This window comes from Lynx rufus, unplaced genomic scaffold (genome assembly GCF_022079265.1).
Source record: "Lynx rufus isolate CCGP_SWC_20201006 ecotype Redwood Valley unplaced genomic scaffold, mLynRuf1.p SCAF_13, whole genome shotgun sequence".
Lineage (NCBI taxonomy): Eukaryota > Metazoa > Chordata > Mammalia > Carnivora > Felidae > Lynx > Lynx rufus.
The window spans coordinates 4,635,655-4,656,759 of NW_025814827.1; the positions used below are offsets into that span (position 1 = coordinate 4,635,655).

General features: G+C 40.0%; 1 protein-coding gene across 1 annotated transcript in view; it reads right to left on the reverse strand.

Moving 5' to 3' along the window:
* Positions 1 to 21,105, reverse strand: part of BBS4 (Bardet-Biedl syndrome 4) — a 55,202-nt gene that overhangs the window by 8,999 nt on the left and 25,098 nt on the right. Inside the window, exons 3-8 of the mRNA XM_047075671.1 lie at positions 12,344 to 12,423; positions 9,837 to 9,900; positions 8,340 to 8,451; positions 7,284 to 7,356; positions 2,343 to 2,396; positions 911 to 1,038 (exon numbers count right to left, since the gene is read on the reverse strand). Coding sequence (XP_046931627.1) covers positions 911 to 1,038; positions 2,343 to 2,396; positions 7,284 to 7,356; positions 8,340 to 8,451; positions 9,837 to 9,900; positions 12,344 to 12,423 — 511 coding nt within the window. The remainder of the gene's footprint in view (positions 1 to 910; positions 1,039 to 2,342; positions 2,397 to 7,283; positions 7,357 to 8,339; positions 8,452 to 9,836; positions 9,901 to 12,343; positions 12,424 to 21,105) is intronic.

The following is a 21,105-nucleotide window of genomic DNA, read 5'->3' on the forward strand; positions in this document are numbered from 1 at the left end:
TCCTACTTAAAACAAACAAGACCCTATACAAAAAAGACAAGATAGTACATGTCCCTAGAGAAGAAATATGGAACAGCATCCTGAGAAAGCCAGTCAGTTCCATTATCAACAGGGGTTTGGCCTACCCTACTCATGTTTTAAGAACACAAGATATTGGGGAAGGGGTAGGGAGAACGCCTGGGTGGCTCAGTTGGTTAAGCGTCTGACTCCTGGTTTTGGCTCAGGTCATGATCTCGGTTTATGGGGCCAAACCCCGTGTTGGGAGAACAGAGCCTGCTTGGGATTCTCTCCTTTTCCCTCTCCCCTATTCACTCTCTCTCTTTAACAAACTTAAAAAAAAAAAAAACCACAAGAAACACCACAAAACATATTGGTTTCATGCTAATAAAGGCCAGATATTTATTAGTGAGTCAGATTTCTGACCCCAATGTCCCCGGAAAAAGATCTGCTATAGAAGTGAAAACCACAATGGCAGAATAGCAGCTGACTCCAAAATCTATGTGCTCCTTCCTCCTGAGCACATGTGTACCCACTTCCCTTGCAGCTAGTGGCCACCTCACCCTCACAAACCACCACCCCTCACCATAGCCTGAAACATGGATGCTACATTAAGTCAGCTTCACCACGCAGGTGAAGACAACAATGTAAGAAATGGTGGGTTAATAAAGAACCTGGATCCCTGACTGACCTTGGGGAGCAGAGCTGTCCATCTAGGCTAGGCTGGCCATACTGACGGGGGAGAAGCACAAGTCTTTTTATGTAAGCAAGCCACAGGGAGCTTTTAACCTTGGCCTGAACTGTACTCTAACTCACACAACTAATAGTCACAGGAATCCATCTTAGGCTTGGGGGTTCATATGTCTGCTCCCATTTGTCTTCTCATTGCCTTAAAGAAAACAAACATACTTACTCCACTGCTTTCTTGTAGATTTCAATGGCCTTGTCCAAGTCTCCCTCCAGCAGGTGGATCTTCCCCAGCATTATGTAAGTCAAATCATGCCTGTTAAGATGTAGGGCATTGTGCAGCTGCTCTTGTGCCTAACAAGATTGATGGAGTAAAAAGAACCAAATCACTATAGGAAAGGACAATGTCTTCGTATGGCTAATGTAAAGACAGAGCTCCCCCTTTCTAACGCAGACACATCACATCTCAGCAAACAGCCCCCACTACCCAAAAAACTAAAACATACCAAAACTGCTTGCTGACAGGACAGCTGGCAACATGAGGTGTCTACCTCTGGAGCCACTTGGGAGAGTTTATACAAGATGATTAACCTTTTTGAGTGTTTTCTCCATCTTGGTATTCATACCCATGACTCATGCCTTCATAAGTCAAAGGGATGTCTTAGTACAGAAGACAGCACTGCCCTGAACTCAGTCCCAGCTGCACCACTGACCAATTGCATTACCTTCCCCAGGGTGGACTGCATTTTCCTCACCAATATTTTGATAAATGAATGAATGGACTGTTCTCATTTATTCACTCAACATGTATCCACCAAGTATCTATTGTTCTAAGTACTAGGGATACCAGAGCTAACAAAACAAACCCCTTGCTCTGGAAGAGTTTATATCCTAACAGATATAAAGGGCTTCATTTAAGACATTCATTGATTCAACAAGTATTTATAGAAATGTCAAGTATTATGTTTGCTCTGTTAGCTTTATAGTAAAATCTAAATATAATTCTCCTTCTCCTAAGTACAGGTCTGACCCAAGAACAATCTTATCTCTCCCTTGGCTCAGAATAATCTGATGAATAGAAATGTACTTGCTTGGAATATTCTCTGAGGAGAAAGCTCTCCTAACCAAGCATATAACACTGTAGCTCTGCCCAGGAAACCTGAAGAAACCCACTAAAAATAAAAGTTCTCACACGGAAAATAACATTAAAGACAGAAACTCAAAATCAGATCCACTTGAAACTAAAATTCATTTCCAATGACCTCAAAAACTAAAATCAGTTGCTGTCAGAGCATAAGACTTTTAACACTTTTAACACTTCCAGACTTAAGGGTTCACTTTTTGATATCTAAGTTTTATTGAACATTTGTTTCTATACTAGTAAATTAAACTGGGGTGGAGAAGAAGAGAGAAAAGCAATTAGATTGCCATTCCCTCGTAACAGTTCTAGAGTTTGTCATTTTGTTGCTAAAATATGGGGGAAAAACAGATGGATGAAAAATAAGAATAAATATGGGGATAAATGTACATGGCACTTTGGATTTTTACTTCTCCAAATCTCTACAAGCACTTCCTAGAAATAATACAAAACCCTCAGCGAACCCTCAGTGAAGCCCCCAGCCGAGAACTCAACTACCACCACCATTTCCATCAATTACCTTTTTGAACTGTTTCAGATAAATGTAGCAAACTCCTAGGTTATGACAGATCTCCTACACATGAAAGAAAGTAAAATAGCATAGGTGTAAATTCCACAGTTACCAGCAGAATGAAACATCAGGCATCTGGGGATTGTACTGTTCAGCAAAACTTACATTTTAAATGACACAACAGGTATTTCATACCTAAATACATTTAAAAACCATTTTTTACATTTATGAGAAAGAGAGTGTGTGCATGAGCAGGGGAGGGACAGAGACAGGGAGAGAGAGAATCTCAAGCAGGCTCCATGCTGTCAGCACAGAGCCTGACATGGCGCTCAATCTCACAAACCTTGAGATCATGACCTGAGCTGAAATCTAGAGTCAGACACTTAACCGACTGAGCCACCCAGGCATCCCCATACTTAAATACACTTAAATACACAAAATGGACTCTTTAAAAACTCAGATTATAGGAGATAAAAGCAGAATAAACAGGTGATCTTCCTGGGTGTTTGACATACATACCCAGGCCACTCACCCCAAGCTTTTCTTCTCAGAAGAGACTTGCCACAGCCCCTGCTCCACCCGAAGGAAATTTGTGTGTATGTATACATAAATAAATATATGCGTGTGTCAGAGTCCCTTTCCTCGTAATCCAGAATTGACTACATGATGTGGACTTGAGGACCAACAGCACCATCTGGAGGCCACTAAGACGGAATATATGTAATTGGAGCCTGACAGCTGTAGTCTACAAACCCTGGCCCACAGACCAAATGCATCCTCTGCCTTTTCTTATAGATAAAGTTTGATTAGAACACAGCCACAATCACTTGTTACACATTGTCTACAGAACTTTCACACTACAACTTCAGAGTTAAGTAGTTCAAAAGAGACTATATGAAGCCACAAAGCTTAAAATATTCACTAGGCCTTTTACAGAAACAGTCTGCCAACTGCTGATCTACAGAAAGAGAAAATGAAGCAGAAATGCAGAGTAGCCACCTTGGTCACTAAAAGTTTTCCAGTTCTAGTTCACTGTAAGACAAGCCTGTGTTTCCCTGACCTTGAGTTTCATAAAATCGCTGAAGTTCCCTTATGCTGAATCCCCCTTTATTTACAGTAGCTTGAGAGAAAGGAGAAAGCAAAGGTGAGGACCTTCCTGTTAGTAGTGGAGAGATGCGGAAGCACATCCAGGCCCAGAAGCATCCCTGTCTGAAGAACCATGGACCCCAGAGCTCAGAGACAAATGGTTTAATAGGTTCCAAGTCTCTTAAAATAACAACAAGTTAGGGAAAACTGATTGAGTACCTACTTCACATCAGGCTCTATGCCAGATGGTTTTCATATATGCATTACTATAATTTTCCCAGCAAATCTGAAATACAGGTGTAACGATTCTGATTTGAGAGATAAGAAAATTGAAGCTCAGAGAGGTTAAATAGTTTGCCTAACTTAAGCCAGGAGGTGTCAGCACTAGGATTTTTCTTTCTTTTTTTAGGTCTCTCTCTCAAAAATAAAATAAAACATTAAAAAAAATTAAAAAACAAAACAAAACATAGAATCACCATGGACTCCTCATTCTGTCCCAACAACCATCCAACCCATTCTCCCATCTACCCCACTAGTTTATAAAATATCAGATAGCATAACATTTCATCTACAACCTTTCAGTATGTATTTCTTTTTTTTCTTTTTAATTTTATTTCTTTTGAGAGAGAGAAAGTGAGCGAGCAAGCAGGGAAGGAGCAGAGAGGAAGAGAGAGGGAGAAACAGAATACCAAGCAGGCTCTGCACTATCAGCACAGAGCCTGACACAGGGCTCGAACTCATGAACTGTGAGATCATGACCTGTGCTGAAACCAAGAGTCAGATGCTTAACTGACAGAGCCACCTAGGAGCCCCTCAATATGTATCTCTAAAGGATAAGGTTGTGGTTTTTTTTTGACTACCCACAATACCACTATCATACTTGGAAAATAATAACTGCTCATATCAGATACTGATTTATGTTTAATAAACATAAAACCCATAAATGTCTCACAAACACACAATTTTTTCCCTTAAATCACAATCCAAATAACGTCCACACACGGCAAAGCACTGGGAACCGAACTCAGGCTTGCCTACAAAACTTGCGTACTTTCCCCTTTATCACGTAACAGTGTACACACAGAGCTAGAAAAAGAAGAAATGCAACTGTGCTTGTCTTTTAAATGTCCTGAAAGCTAACTAACCCCCAACTCTTTAAAATAATTTTCAGGGTGCCTGGGTGCTCAGTTGGTTAAGCATCTGACTCTTGATTTTGGCTCAGATCATTATCTTGTGGTTCAAGAGTTCGAGCCCCCCACCGGGGCTGTACAGAGCCTGCTGGGATTCTCTCTCTCTCCCTCTCTCTCTCTGTCCCTCCCATGCTCTCTCTCAAAATAAGTAAAATGAACTTAAACGAAAGTAGAAAATCATTTGCCATAGATATTACTTGAGAAGGCAGCAGCAAAAGGCCTTAAACTGACAACAAAGGAAATTTGAGAAGGAAAACAGAACAAATAAGAGTTAAATCATGTGTTTCACAGAATGAGGGAATCCAGCAGACATCCTGCAAAAGGCACCTGGTACAGTGGAAAAATGATAGGCCTAAAGCGAGGAATCTCAGAGTCCAGGCCTGAATTCTAGCTCTGGTTCTGCCACCACCTCACTGTGCCCCCTTGAACAAGTCACTCCATCTAGCCAAAGCCTCAGCTTCTCACCTCCCTCAGCCCAATTGGGTAAATTCTCCCTACTTAACAAAGCTGTTCCAGAAGTCAAAGGAGGTAACAGCAGGAGGAACTATTATCCCCCTGTTGCAGCTGGACTGTGGTATAAAGTAGGGCCACAGGAACTCACATAGCAAGTAGGACACAGAGGAGCAGCTCGGGGCATGACTACCTCTACTGGTGCCAATGGAATGGTCATCCCAAGTGGTCAGTAATACCAAATGAGCTCTTTCAACCAACTGGAAGGATTCGCAGATACTCTCCATTCCTCCTGTGTGACTCTGAGCTCTCGTTTCACTTCGTCCCGATCTTCCTCTATCGGTTCTTTTCCTCTTCAGCTCAGCCCTTCAACACTTTTCCCTGGGTTCCGCCCTCAGCTCTCCGAAGAGTGATCTCATCCAATTTCATGCTTGTAGTCATTACCTTTACACTCTTGACTCTAAAATGTACATCTCTAGCCCAGAACACTGGAGCTTCAGACTTCTATATCCAGCCATGCACTGGACATGTCTCCATTTAGATGCCCTACCGGAAGCAAAAACTCATCAAGTCTACAATGTTAAAGACAGGATTTAGCTCTGTTTGGTTATCATCCTCCTCTCTTCCTTCCTGTATTTCCTATTCTAGCTGATTGTTCCATAACCCACCAATCTACCTTTGCGTCTCTGAGACCCAGCCCAGTGCCTGGCACGTAGCAAACATTCGTGTGTTGAAAGAATGACTAAATGAAGGAGTAAATGAATTATCCTTCATCTGCAGCTTCACTTTGGCGTTTAGCTATAAAATACTTGGTGGCATTTGTCTTCAGACCTATGGAAGTGACCAAGAAACTGGAATTTTTTGAAAATAATGGTGTCATAAGAACTGCAGAGGAAATCTATGCTAACTCTCCGTACGAATCAATCTAATCCTTCACACATACATATTTCTTTCCAAGAATCATCACTATTGGGGAAAAAACCAACAGCACAAGAAAGAAGAACCAAAATAAGGAGAGGAAGCAAAAGGTAATTCTGGAAAGCAGAACAAAACTTCAAGAGTCAGAGACATGGAGAGGCTATTGCAAGAAGACAAAAGACAAAGTTCTTAGAAATTAAAAATATAATTACTGACATAAAAAATAACTGAATGGATAAGATAATAACAGAATGTGAATAGCTAACAACAAAAATGATCTGGAGAACAGGATTCAGGAAATATCTCTGAATGTACAGCAAAATGACAAAAAGCGGGACTATGTGAGATGCAAGTGAAGAGACACAGAGAACAAGTACAGAACACCTTTAATACAGTGGAAAACAGTGTGGCAGATGCCACTCGTTAATACCCACTCTCCTCATTTTCGTTACTAACAGACCCTAATTTTGTTCAGAGTGTCAATGTGTCCAACGAAAAACTACATTTCCCAGTCTTCCTTAAAAGGGGGATAGTTGATATGACACAAGTGGCAGTCTTTTGGGGATTTTTGGGAAAGCTGTGCTTTCCTAATACAGGCTATATCTTTTTCTCTTCGTTGCTTGTTTTTTCTCTCTGCCTGGAATGATGACGTGATGTTGGAGCTGCAGTAGACGTCTTATGACCATGAAGAAAAAACCTCAGCTTTGACGTCCTTGGACCACCCAGTCAATGTTGGCAACTACTTACCTGGTATATGTTTCATGACAAAAAATAAACCCCTAATTGGCAAAGCCAATGTTCAATCAAAATTTCTGTTGCAGTTACAATCCCTAACAAAGAGACAATGGAGGAGAAGAAAATCAAAGAACTACTCAAAGAAAATGTCCCTGACCCAAAACAGGGCAAGGATCTTCAGAGTGAAAGCCAACTTAGTGTCCACAGATGGGGATGGGGGCGGGGGGGGGGGGGGGGGTGTAACACTTCTACACAAGTATTATTGCTATTTCAGAACTCCAATGATAAAGAGAAAATCCTCGAAGCTTCTAGAGAGGAAAGTGGAGTTAATCAACAAGTAGCAGACTGGTAACAGACTGCCAGAAAACCATGCAGCAATGTCTGCTAAGTTATGAGGAAACATGGTTTGGTTTTTGATCTTATACTTAGCTAAATCATCAATCAAGTGTGAGGATAAAATAAAGACATTTGGGGCATGTAGGAATTCACTAACAGTAACAAGACAGCCATATGACAAATGGAACCATCAGCAGGTCACTAATAACAAAGAACTTTAAAGTTCTCTACTTACCCAATCTGTCTGGTTAAGTTTAGCTGCTTCATTATATACTTCAATGGCAGCTTTATGTTTTCCCAAAAGAAATCTATGGGAGAAATACATTTTCTGTAATTGTTAACTAAAAGTTTTACAGGACTAACTCCACTAGTCCCCCATTTGACTCATATTCCATCCAGCAGAGAAATCTGGAAGCCCCTGCCTTATTAGCTGGCTGTGCTGTTTTGGCCGGTGAGGCTGGTCTCTATCAGTCACAGAAGCTCTTTTGGTAGGGACTGCACTGATAGCTATTCCAGGGTCTTGGCCTCATTCTACACCACTTTTAGTGAAAGTCTTCTGTAATTTATTTTCCACAATGTACCACACATGTAGAACAAAAAAGAAACAAACTGGTATATATACCAGTTAAACAGGAGCTGCCATCATTTATTATCACCGTCTATTATAGGGACATGCCCTTCCCTTCCAAGACTAAATCTCTTTCCTCAACCTTGATTCTGGAGGGAGGCAAAGGCAAACCGGGCTCTATACAAAGGAAGTGCAAGTATGAATGACAATGTAGGTAAGAAAGTGGGGGTAGAAACCCCATGGGACACTTTACAGCTCCAGAGTAGAAAAACAGTGTACCCATCAGCTTAGAAAAACTTTGGAGGTTGCCTGCATGGAGGCACCATTAGGGCATTCACTCAACAAACACTTACTGAAACTTACTATGTCAAGTATTATACCAAGTGTTGGAACAGTACATGAAAAACATTCCATGGGTTGCCAATAAGATTAGGGGACTGAGGGCACAAGATGTCCCTATTTATATGATAAACAGTATCAGTGTTCCCCCCATCAAACTAGACTATACAATGTTTAAAATACTCAACTCCTTTATACTTGTTGACTTATTTTCTCAAGTTTCAAAATTAATCCACTCTTCAAAGGGGATCCCCATATATCTACTAAGGCACTCTCCCTCTACGTATCAGGTTGATCAGGCTGTCAGAAGCAGGCTCGGACTGAGAACGCATTTTACATCGTTCTCTGTGAGTGCCCAGGACTTCTGAGGCAACAAATACTCACAAAGATCTGGCCACCTGCTTGAGGTTATCAGCACACTGAGGGCTGAGAACAGCGCACGTCTGAAAGAGTTCTAGGGATTCTTGGATATTTCCTTCTAGGCGAAATATTAATGCTGCCAAGGATAGAAAACACAGAAAAAACTCATCACATTCTAGGAAGAACAGAGTCTGGTATCAGAAAAACTGAAGAAGGAGGAGTAAGAAATCATACCAAAGAAATCCTTTGGATAATTGTATCTTTAATACAATCAGCTCAGACCTCAGGTAGGCTGAAACAAGTAGCAGAGTTGCTGACAATCTAAAACCTTTTTAAATAAGGTATCTCAGGGGTGCCTGGGTGGCTCAGTTGGTTGAGCGGCCGACTTCGGCTCAGGTCATGATCTCGCAGTCCGTGAGTTCGAGCCCCGCGTCGGGCTCTGTGCTGACAGCTCAGAGCCTGGAGCCTGTTTCGGATTCTGTGTCTCCCTCTCTCTGACCCTCCCCCATTCATGCTCTGTCTCTCTCTGTCTCAAAAAATAAATAAACATTAAAAAAAAAAAATTTTTTTTAAAGTAAAAAAAAAAAATAAGGTATCTCAAACCTACCTGCCCCTCTACCCAGTACCCACCATGCAGATAGTCAGGTGCCTTGAAAGTTATCCCACAAATTCTTCATAATAAGAACATTCCTGGTCTTCCCTGTCAAACACTCTATTTATCATAATTCAGACTTCCATCTAGTAGTTTCCAGAGTACACCCAAACAGGACAAGTGAAATCAAAAAGATTCTGGCCAAGAATGCACTAATATTTCAGACTTGATTTTCAGTAACGCAACCTATTGGAATCAGTAATTTTTCCCAGGCCTGAGTTTTCAGAAGAGTTTTCGTGTTTAAGTATTATGAGGCACTGCGAGTCTGGCACCTGTAATACTGGGAATAAAAGAGCACTTTTCTTGCCATGATGTCCTAGATGTGTCAAGTATCCTGCAAATGTCATAAAATTACATATTAATCTGAAGACTACCAATCCACTGAGTGGTAAACAAAACTGTTCATTTATACCAAAGAGTCAGTGGTTCCTGTATTTGGTTTCTGATGAATTTCATCTACTTTCCACCTCATCCTGTATACCTCTAGGCTTCTTCTCTTCATCCTAACGCCCTTATAAAAAATCCTCAAGGCTTCCGTCATCTTCTGTAGCCTGACTACAAAGGACAGTTCCAAAAGCCCTTCTGGGCTTGAAGCTGCTGCCTGAGGCAGGGGCCCTAACATCCATTCTGAAAACATTAGCCAGACACTGGAAAAGGGGGAAAGAACGGCAGCAAATTTTTTCTAACAGAACTAGTCATTTCTGAGGTCAAATCCAGCATAAGAATTATGTTCTGATTTCAAAAAACATAATACTGAATAAGATCTTTGTAGAACATTTGAATTTAAAGTGTTTCATAAGTTGTTTGCTCTTCTTTTGAAACCTAGGCCAAGAATGCATTTTTCTAGCAAGAAGAGAACTATGTCTTACCTTGGACATAGATAGCATATTCACATAACCCCTGAGTCTCCTGAAGCTGCTCTTTGATAACAGCCTGGAAGAGGAAGAAAAATACTTGTAAGTCATGGTTAGGTGTCCTGAAGTGGATTTTTTGTTTTAATTTTTTTTTAATGTTTATTTATTTTTGAGAGAGAAAGAGTGCAAGTTGGGGACGGGCAGAGAGAGAGGGAGACACAGAATGAATCCAAAGCAGGCTCCAGGCTCTGAGCTAATAGCACAGAGCCTGACGCGGGGCTCAAACCCACAAACTGTGAGATCATGACCTGAGCTGAAGTCAGACGCTTAACCAACAGAGCCACCCAGGCGCCCCAGTGTCCTAAAGTGTTTTTAAGAAAAGTAGAGGTGGACAAGGAGCATATATAAGAAATCTAGTATATAAATAATTACTAATAATGTTCACTTGGAATTTTTTTAAATCTCAACTCTTTTATGGTTACTTACTATAGAACAGGGGTCAGCAAACTATGGCCCACAGGCCAAATCTGAGCCAAACGGGCTATTTTTGTACAGCTCTCAAGCTAAGAGTATTTTCCTATTTTAAAGGGTTATAAAAAAAAAGAGAGAGAGAGAGAGAGAAGATGAAGAATATGAAAGAGACTGTGGCCGACAAAGTCCAAAATATTTACTATCTGGCCCCTACAGAAAAAGTCTGTCAACCCCTGTCTAGAATCTTACTAGGCAAGCTAAGGGGAATAGGAAGATTTCCAGGCACCATTAGAGATGCTAGGGGCTCTCTGATGAGCAAAACACAGGTTCTTCCTTGCTCCCGTGACAGGCTAAGCTTGGGATGCTATAGGAGCACCTGAGTCTAACTTAGAGAATCAAAGAAGGCTTTCTGGAGTAAACAGTTTCAAATCCTGTGTTGGCAGCGGGTGGAGGAGAAGCCAAGATGACTAAGAGAGTCCGAGAGAGAAGGGCCTCAAACACCAGGCTAAAAATGTTGAGAGCAATGAGAGAATCTTGGTAAGTTTTAAACAGGAGGTAACCTGATTCAATTTGCTCTATAGAAAAGTCATTTTGGAAGCACTGATGAAAACAGATGGAAAGGAGGCAAGATCGGTATAAGAATTCCTGTGATAATTTAAACAAAAATTATGGGAATTAACTAAGGCATGGAGAGGGAATGAAGTGGACAATTTCAAGAGATAGTAAACAAGGATCACCAAAACTTAATGATTATCTATATTATATTAGGAAAAATGGGTCAGGGGAGCCTGACAGACAGATGAGTGAATGATGGTACCTAGCCCCGAGACAGGGTACAAGAGAAGGAATAGGTTTGGAGGAAAGCAGATAAATTCAGCTACAGAAGAGTTGAATTTGAAATACTTGTGAAGCATTAGTAGGTATCAGATTAGTTTGAAGATCAGGAAGAGGTGTGTGAAATGAGCTGAGAAAGGGGCCAAGGATAGGACCTAGGAACATCTCCAATGCTTAAGAAATAAACAAGGAAGAGATGCCAAAAACAGGAAACAGAGAAAGTTGTCAAAAAAGGAAAAGGGGCAGTGCCTAGGTAGCTCAGTGGATTAAGCATCTGACTCTTGATTTCAGCTCAGGTCAGGATATCACAGTTCATGAGATTGAGCCCCAGGTCAGGCTCTGCACTGTAATCTACAAGGGATTGTCCTTCCCTCTCTCTCTCCCCCTCCTCTCCTGTCTCTCTCAAAATGGTTTCTCCTCTCTCTCTCAAAATAAATAAATAAACTTAAAAAAAAAAACAACAGGAAAAGGGAAAAAAGAAAAGGATAGTAGTATCACAAAAGGAAAGAAAGAACCCTTTTAAGATTCATACTGGTACTAACCATTTCTAGTTCTGTACATTGCCATAGGTACAAATCCCACGGGTAAAACTTTGAAACTATAACCTTAGAAGCATGACAAAGTTCCAAATGCCATAAGACAGTTTCAAGGATATATTTTGCATGTTAATACTATTGTCTGCCAGCAAGTATATAACATGTATAGTATGTTTCCAAAGATATAGTTTAGAGAAAAAGGAAATACAAATCGTTTTTAAATACACAAATGATGATCAAGTTCATCAAAATAAGAGAATTATAAAACTCAATGAAATACCATTTTTCACCTATCCAGAGATGAGAAAGTTAAATACTACGCTGTGTTGAACACTGGCCATTCACCATGAGACCAACAAGTCCCAGAGAGCGGCTGCTCCTTTACCCTGGTCTTGAAATGAGAAGACACATGGAGCACACATGAATCTGACCCCCAGCCTGTAGTCAGACCCAACCAACCCACAGCCAATCTGGAGGCCCATGAGCAATAATTAAATGTCTGCTGTTAGAAGCCACTGAAATTTTGAGGTTGTTAACAGCATTATCCTAGCAAAAGCTAACCAATATACACAGTGTGGGGAAACAGGAATTCATACGTTATTAGTGGGATTTAAGAGCCACAATTGTTAGCTATCTAACCAAAGCCTGCCTCTCATGGTCTCTGTCATTACAATCTCTCACCTTGCACGCTTCATAATCCTTCCGTATATAGTGAAGATGTATCAACCAGTTCTGCTTCTCCAAAATAGGAAACTCTTGAGCTGGTGAGCATATTTTGACAAAACAAACATAATAGCCATTGTTAGATTTTCTCCTTTAGCATCGTGCTCACATTTAACCATAAGCCTATGGCAGTATTGCATTAAATTCTTCATGCTGTTGACCACAAGAATGTACAGGTTTTTAAACTAATAGATATTTGTCCTACTATTACACATTGAATATAGGCTTCTCAGTTTTTTGTGGCTCATAGTGTCAGTTTCTCAAATGGTAACTTGGCCTGAAAAAAATAAAATAATTCTTTTGTTACTTCTCTCTCTCTCCCTGGTTACTGAAGGTGAATACAAAGAATTTCTAAGAAATATTTCAGGAATGTTACCAACAAAAAAATACATAACACAGTTAACATCCCATCTGACAGATCAGAGGACCAAAAAGAGTTAAATATGGTCCTAGCAATAACAAGGTAAAACATTATACTGTTGTCCAGGAATGAGAAGGCAACTATGACCAAAAAAATCTATTTGAGCCACTGAAAATGATTCATGATAAACCATAAAATGAGTTACTATCCTTCGAATTCAAAGGATTAAAAATATGGGTAAAAATTCATTAAGAAATTATTTTTCTATGAAAGAAAGAGAAGAGTTCACACCAACCTCAGAATAGTTGTGAGGAAGGGGGTGGGAGGGAAGTTAAAAAGGAGGGACTTCAGCTCATTAATGCTTTCATTTCTCAAAAAAGAATAAAAATCTCTAAAGTATACATAACTACATTTTTTTAATTTGTTAAATCTGGCCAGTGAGTACACAGATGTTTGTATTTTTTAATGCACTTTAATATATACTTGAGATATGCCCTTTTAAAAACATAAAAGAAAGGGAATAGCAGGAAACAAGATGGAAATGATTTCTAATTATTTGTAATCATTCTGTTCCAGAATCTTAGGAGATACATCAAGGCAAAAGCTAACACTTATAGGTCCATAATATAACAGGAAGGAAAAGAAGTTTCCTGTGACCCCGAGTTAATGGTGTCAGAACACAATAACAAACTATTGCTGCTTAGTCCTTCCCAAGAACAGGGATTGTCAATGGAATTTATAAGGTAAAATTGTGACAGAAAGAATGGGTATGGTTTCATATGCCAAAAGGAAAAGAAGGTAAAGTGTTCAACAGCACTATACTCTTCACCTTCCAAAAACCCACACTCTGAGTGGGACTGCCCTTCTTCCTAGTTGAGATTCTGATGACTTCTGTTTCCTTCCTCCTTTCCTTAAGCTCCCTCAACTGTCAGATCTTAGCCTTTCATGTTCTGCCTAACCACTTCCAGAATTAAATTTCCTACAAAAGGCCATACTGATCACCAAGTTTAGAGATGGGTGTGGGTGCTCGTGCACACATGTCAAGTGGGTAAAGAAATACACCATGATGAATAGTTCTGGGGCAAGTGGATTACTGAGTAATCTTGGGCCAAGTCTCATTTGTATGGCCTATTCCTCTGTCACATGCCCCCTGAAGGGAAAGAGTGAAAGGAGACACTGAACCCTTTGAGTTTAAAATATGACTAAGAATCATTGCTTCTACAGCTTCAGGCTATAGACAAAATTCATAAAATGTAAATCAGAGTTTTGCTATTTTTAAAATTTCACAATAAAAGATGAGTAATTTTTTGTTTTTCCTGGATAAAGAATGGAGGAAAAAAATATTCAATCTGTAAGATAATTTAAGAGCCCAGAGGCCCATGAAATGCAAACCTAGGGATTAAAAGAAGGGAAGCCATCGCCAAATCTGGCTTAAAGGTCATTTCACACTCCTGGAGATATAATTTGTCTAAAAGCTAAGAGAATTCTAGCTTCATCAAAGACTGGAATTTCACTGTCCTATTTCTAACTGTGTGATCTTGGGAAATATAGTTTCCTCATCTATAAAATAGAGACTCATTCATTCATTCATTCAACAAATATTCACTGAGCACCTACCATGTGCCAGGTCCTATTCTAGGCATTGACAATACAAAAGTGAACCAAACTGACCTCCTGCCTTAAATCAGTGCGGACAGGATTGGGGGTAAGTCAGAGAGTGCTAACAGAAGGGGCAGATGATAATAAAGGAAGTTTTATAGGAGTGATATTTTTCTACAAAAGCAGAGAAGGACAAGGAGTACAGGTAAGGGGTTACACATTTAAATAGGAAGGTCAAGGAATAAAATATCCTCAGAGTTGTGAGGACTGAATAACAATATATATAAAGAGGTTCAAATTCTGGCATATAGTTAAGCTCTACAGAAGTGTTAGCTGTCGCTGCTATTATTTTTATTATCTGCATTATTATTTATTTTCTAAGATGAGGGAATTCTGGATGCCTTAGAAATCCCTAGAGTCTGTAAGTCTTAAGTCTATGTTAGAATTTTACCTGTAAATGTGTAAGTTGAATTTCTTGTATCCCAAATCATTGCTCACTCCAATTCCCGCTACAAACAGGGGTACTCGTTCTTACATGCTTTCACCAAGTATTATGACAATTACCTATGTGAAAGATCCTCTAAAAAAAGATAGACATGTAAAGGCAAAGCACAGCCTCCTCTATTTTACAGCAGAGCAGGGCAGTCATCTCTGATGCTACACTTCAGGAGCCTCTATTATCACAGAGGTCAGGTGGCCGGCTGATGAGATGAAGACAAGGTAATGCCTTTCAGCCGCTGCACCTCATTCCTATCTCCAGTTCCCACCCTGCCCCTCCACCATCACTGAGGCAGTAGGGGTGGAAAGCTGGCAACCTGGCAACCATACTCCCTTGGCCCTTCTATTCTCCTGACCCCATTCTACTCTTTTGTGACATCTCTCCTCTTTCTTTCCCCTCTAAGGATACACCAGACTTCTATCTTAAACAATTACACAACCAAATAAACATAACAGTACAAGAATTCTTCTCCCTTATAATTTGTCCTGGGGGCCAAAGTCTCTTAGTAATGGCCCTAACTCAAATTTTTATCTTAAACTTTGATCAGTGCTAAGGAATAACATACCAGAAAAATGAAAGTTGAGCAGAAAATTATTGTGCCTTGAATTCTTAGCTGAAAAATCTTCTAAAATAACTAAGACTTTTAGAAGTACATTATAAATGAACACTTCTTTGGTAAAGGATCTCTTCCCCGATAAGCAGACACATCACGCATGGTTTTTATATGTAGAATTCCCATCCTGATTCAATACCAGCCTTCTCTGTGACCTACAGCAAGTTATTTAACTTCTCTGGGCCTCCATTTTTCCCTCTATAATTTTCACTGGAAAACTACGAAAAATCTGAAAGTGGCCATTCAATAAATGTTAATTTCTTCATGTTATAACAGGACTTCTAACACTTTACTATCTCAATTTGGGACATGAAAAGATACAACAAGTCTTCTCCTGAGATAAAGAAAACAAAAGTAAAAAAGAAACTACTGGGACTACATCAAAATAAAAAAGCTTCTGGACAGCAAAGGAAATTAACAAAACTAAAAGACAATCTACTGAAATGGAGACGATATTTGCAAATGATATATCCAATAAGGGGTTAGTATCCAAAATACATAAAGAACTTATACAACTCAACACCAAAGAAATAATCCAATTTAAAAAATGGGCAAAAGACATGAACAGTCATTTCTCCAAGAAAGACATACATGTGGCCAACCAACACATGAAAAAATGTTTAACTTCACTCATCATCAGGGAGATGCAAATCAAAACCACAATGAGATATCACCTCACACCTGTCAGAATCAACAACACAAAAAACAACAAAACAAGTGCTGATGAGGATGTAGAGAAAATGGAACCCTCATGCACTGTTCATGGGAATAAAAACTGGTGCAGCCACTGTAGGAGACACTACGGAGGTTCCTCCAAAAATTAAAAATAGAACTACCATATGATTCAGTAACTGTACTACTGGGTATTTACCCAAAGAATACAAAAAAGACTAATTTGAAGAGATATGCATCCCTATGTTTATGGCAGCATTATTTACAATAGCCAAGATATGGAAGCAGCCCAAGTGTCCATCAATGGATAAAGAAGATGTGGTACATATATGCAATGAAATATTACTCAGCCATAAAAAAGATGAAATTTTACCATTTGTAACAACACGGATGGATATAGAAAGTATAATGCTAAGTGAAATAAGTCAGTCAGAAAAAGACAAACATCATATGATTTCACTCATATGTGGAATTTAAGAAACAAAACAAAGGGAAGAAAAGAGAAACCAAAAAACAGCCTCTTAACAGAGAGCAAATGGATAGACCAAAGGGGAGGGGGTGGGGGAATAGGGAAATAGGTAAAGAGTATTAAGAGTACATTTATCTTGGGATGCCTGGGTGACCTAGCTGGTTAAGCATCTGACTCCTGATTTTGGCTCAGGTTATGATCTTTTGTGAAACAGAGCCCCACGTCAGGCTCTGAGCCCACTTGGGATTCTCTCTCTCCCTCTCTCTGACCCTCCCTGCTGACACTAACGCTCTCTCTCTAAATAAATAAATACTTTTAATTTTTGAAATGTCTATTTTTGAGAGCCAGGCAGTGAGAGTGGGAGAGGGGCAGAGAGAAAATGGGACAGAGGATCCAAAGCAGGCTCCACGCTGACAGCAGAGAGCCCAATGCCAGGCTCAAACCCACAAACTGCAAGATCATGACCTGAGCCAAAGTCAGACACAAGCGACTGAGCCACCCTGGTACACCAAGACTACACTTGTTTTGTTGAGCACTGAGTAATATATGGAATTGTCCAATCGCTATATTGTACACCTGAAATTAACATTAACACTGTACATGTACACTGGAATTAAAAGAAAAGAAAGATGACACATCTTGAAACAAATGTAAATGTAAGATATTTTTTTTACTATCAACTTGAGCTCTGTGATTATCAGTCAGGGTCTAACAAGGGACCATAAAAACCACCTGAGAATTTACAACAGAGGGACTTCAATGCAGTGAACAGGTTAAGGGGCACCTGGGTGGATCAGTCAGTTAAGCGTCCAACTTCAGCTCAGGTCATGATTTTGCGGTCCATGAGTTCAAGCCCCACGTAAGGCTCTACGCTATCATAACAGCTCAGAGCCTGGAGCCTGCTTCAGATTCTGTGTCTCCCTCTCTCTCTGCCCCATGCTCGCTCAGGCTCTCTCTCTCTCAAAAAATACAGAACCATTAAAATACAAATTTTAAAAAAATTAAAAATTGGGGCGCCTGGGTGGCTCAGTCGGTTGAGCGGCCAACTTCGGCTCAGGTCATGATCTCGCGGTCCGTGAGTTCGAGCCCTGCGTCGGGCTCTGTGCTGACAGCTCAGAGCCTGGAGCCTGTTTCAGATTCTGTGTCTCCCTCTCTCTGACCCTCCCCCGTTCATGCTCTGTCTCTCTCCGTCTCAAAAATAAGTAAACGTTAAAAAAAATTTTTTTTAATTAAAAATAAAAACAAGCAAAAACCTTAATATTTCTTTCACAAAAGAAATGACAAGTATATGAAAAAGCATTCAACTCACTTAGTCATAGGGACAATGCAAATTAAAGTCATAATAAGATACTACAACATATCTACCAGCATGTCTAATATGAAAAAGACTGAGAGTAACAAATATTAGTAAAAATTCAGGGCAATCAGAAATCTCATAATTGCTGGTGGGACAGTACAATTACACAACCACTTTGGCAGTCTCTCATAAAATTAAAATATACACTTTATATATGGCCCAGCAATTCCATTCCCTAGGTACTTACTGTAGAGAAATGAAAACACCGACCACACACACACACACACACACACACACACACAAAGATGTGTAAATGAATGTTCATAGAAGCTTTTACATGATAGTCAAAATCTGGAAACAACACAAATGTTCACCAGTAGGAGAATGGATAAAATGGTATATTCATTTATACAATGACACATTATACAGTACTTTAAAAAAATAAACTACTGATACATTATTGCAACATGGATGAATCTCAAAAACACTATGTTGAGGAAAAGATACCAAAAGCTACACAGTACATATCATATGATTCCCTCTGTATGAAGTTCAAGCACACACAAAATTAATTTACAGGGACAGAAATCAGAATAGCCCCCTCTAGAGAACTGAAGGGAGGACTAACTGTAAAGGGGCACGAGGAAACTTTCTGGGTGATGAAAATGATCTGAGTGATGATTACATGAGTATATGTATGTGTCAAAATTCAATGGGATGCCTGGCTGGCTCAGTTGGTTAAGCATCCAATTCTTGATTTCGGCTCAGGTCATTATCTCACAGGTTTGTTGAGTTTGAGCCCCATATCAGGCTCTGTGCACTGATAGTGCAGAGCCTGCTTGGGATTCTCTCTCTCCCTCTCTCTCTCTCAAAATAAATAAATAAACTTTCAAAAAAAATTCAAAATCTGGGCACTTAAGATTGGTAGATCTTATTAGCACTTCCATTTAAAACTTAGCATTGTTCCTCAAAAAAATCAAACAATAGGGGTGCCTGGGTGGCGCAGTCCGTTAAGCGTCTGACTTCAGCCAGGTCACGATCTCGCGGTCCGTGAGTTCGAGCCCCACGTCAGGCTCTGGGCTGATGGCTCAGAGCCTGGAGCCTGTTTCCGATTCTGTGTCTCCCTCTCTCTCTGCCCCTCCCCCGTTCATGCTCTGTCTCTCTCTGTCCCAAAAATAAATAAACGTTGAAAAAAAAAATTAAAAAAAAAAATCAAACAATAGTATATGGTCCAGCACCTCCACTCTGAGTAGATACCCAAAAGAAATGAAAGAAGGGAGCCTGTTTCTGCATTTGCTGCTAGGGTGCTTGGTCCTTCCAAGGAAGCTAAGGCCATGTTGGGGTAAAGCCCTCACTTCATCCTGTGAATAGCCTGGCCGCCAGCTGCCAGCCCAACACTTTCACCTGCATCTACTGGCCCCTCATCCTGCATAATGATGAGGTAACAGTTACAGAGATAAGATGAATGTTCTCAATGCAGCCAAAGTAAGTGCTGGACCTTTCTGACCAGGCTTGTGTGCAGAGGCTCTCGCCATCGTCAACATGGAAGCCTCATCTGCAGTGAAAGGGTGGTGGACCTGCCCCAGCAGGAAACCCTGCCCCCTCCACTACTGCTGCCTCAGCTGAGGAGTAGTGAAGGAGGAGGGAAGAACCTGAGGAGTCTGATAACATGGGCTTTGGTCTATTTGACTAAACCTTTTTGTAACATATTCAATAAAAAGCTGGACTAAGGAAGGAAGGAAGAGAAGGAAGGAAGGAAGGAAGGAAGAGAAAGAAGCAAGGAAGGAAAAGAAAGAAAGAGAAAGAAAGAAAGAAAGAAAGAAAGAAAGAAAGAAAGAAAGAAAGAAAGAAAAGGAAGGAAAAGAGAAAGAAAAGAAAGAAAGAAAGAAAGAAAGAAAGAAAGAAAGAAAGAAAGAAAAAAATAATTAAGAAAGATGAAATTAAAACAGGGATTCAGACAGACACTTGTACACCATGTTCATAGCAGTGTTACTGACAATAGCCAGAAAGTGGAAGCAACTCAAATATCAACAGCTGAATGGATAAACCAAATGTGGTATATACATACAATGGAATATTATTCAGCCTTAAAAAGGAATACAATTCCAACACCTGCTACAACATGGATGAACCTTGAAGGTATACATTGCTAAATATAATAAGCCAGACACAAAGGACAAATATTACATGATTCCACTTATATGAGGTATACCTAAGCAAATTCATAGAGACAGTAAATAGAATGGTGTTGAATAAAGAAAATGTGATACACACACACAAACACACACACACACACACACCAGGAATATTATTCAGCCATAAAAAAGAAGGAAAGTTCTTCCATTTGTGAAATAGATTGACCTTGTGCGCGTTAAGTCAAATAAAGTCATTGAGAAAGATAAACACTGCATGATCACATTGATATGTGGAATCTAAAAAAAAAAAAAAAAAATTGAACTCATAGAGTACAGATTGGTGGTTACCAGAGGTAGGAGTGGAGGGTGGGCAAAACGCATAAAGAGAGTCAAAAGGTGTAAATGTTCAGTTATATGACAAATAAGTTCTGGGATGTAATGTACAGCATAGTGACTCAAGTAACTGAACTGAAAGTTGGTAAGAGATGAGATCTTAAAAGCTCTCATCACACACAAATATACACAAAAATTCTGCAATTATACGAGGTGACAGATTTTAACTAAACACTGAGGTATCATTTTGCAATATACGTATCTATCAAATCATCATATTGTATACCTAAAATCAATACAATGTTGTATGTCAATTATAAGTCAATAAAACTGGAAGGGGTACCTTGGTGGCTCAATCAGTTAAACATCTGACTTGCTTTTTTTTTTTTTTAATGTTTATTTTTGAGAGAGAGAGAGAGACAGAGCTGGGGAGGGGCAGAGAGAGAGGGAGACACAGACTCTGAAGCAGGCTCCAGGCTCTGAGCTGTCAGCACAGAGTCTGATGTGGGGCTTGAACTCACGAACTGTGAGATCATGACCTGAGCTGAAGTCAGCCGCTTAATCAAATAAGCCACCCAGGCGCCCCGAGCATCTGACTCTTAATTTTGGCTCGGGTTGTGATCCCAGGGTCGTGGGATAGAGCACTGTGCCAGGCTCCGCGCTGAGCATGGAGCCTGTTTGAGATATCCTTTCTCTCTCTCCCTCTGCCCCTCTCCCCTACTAGTGCTCTTGCTCTCTCTAA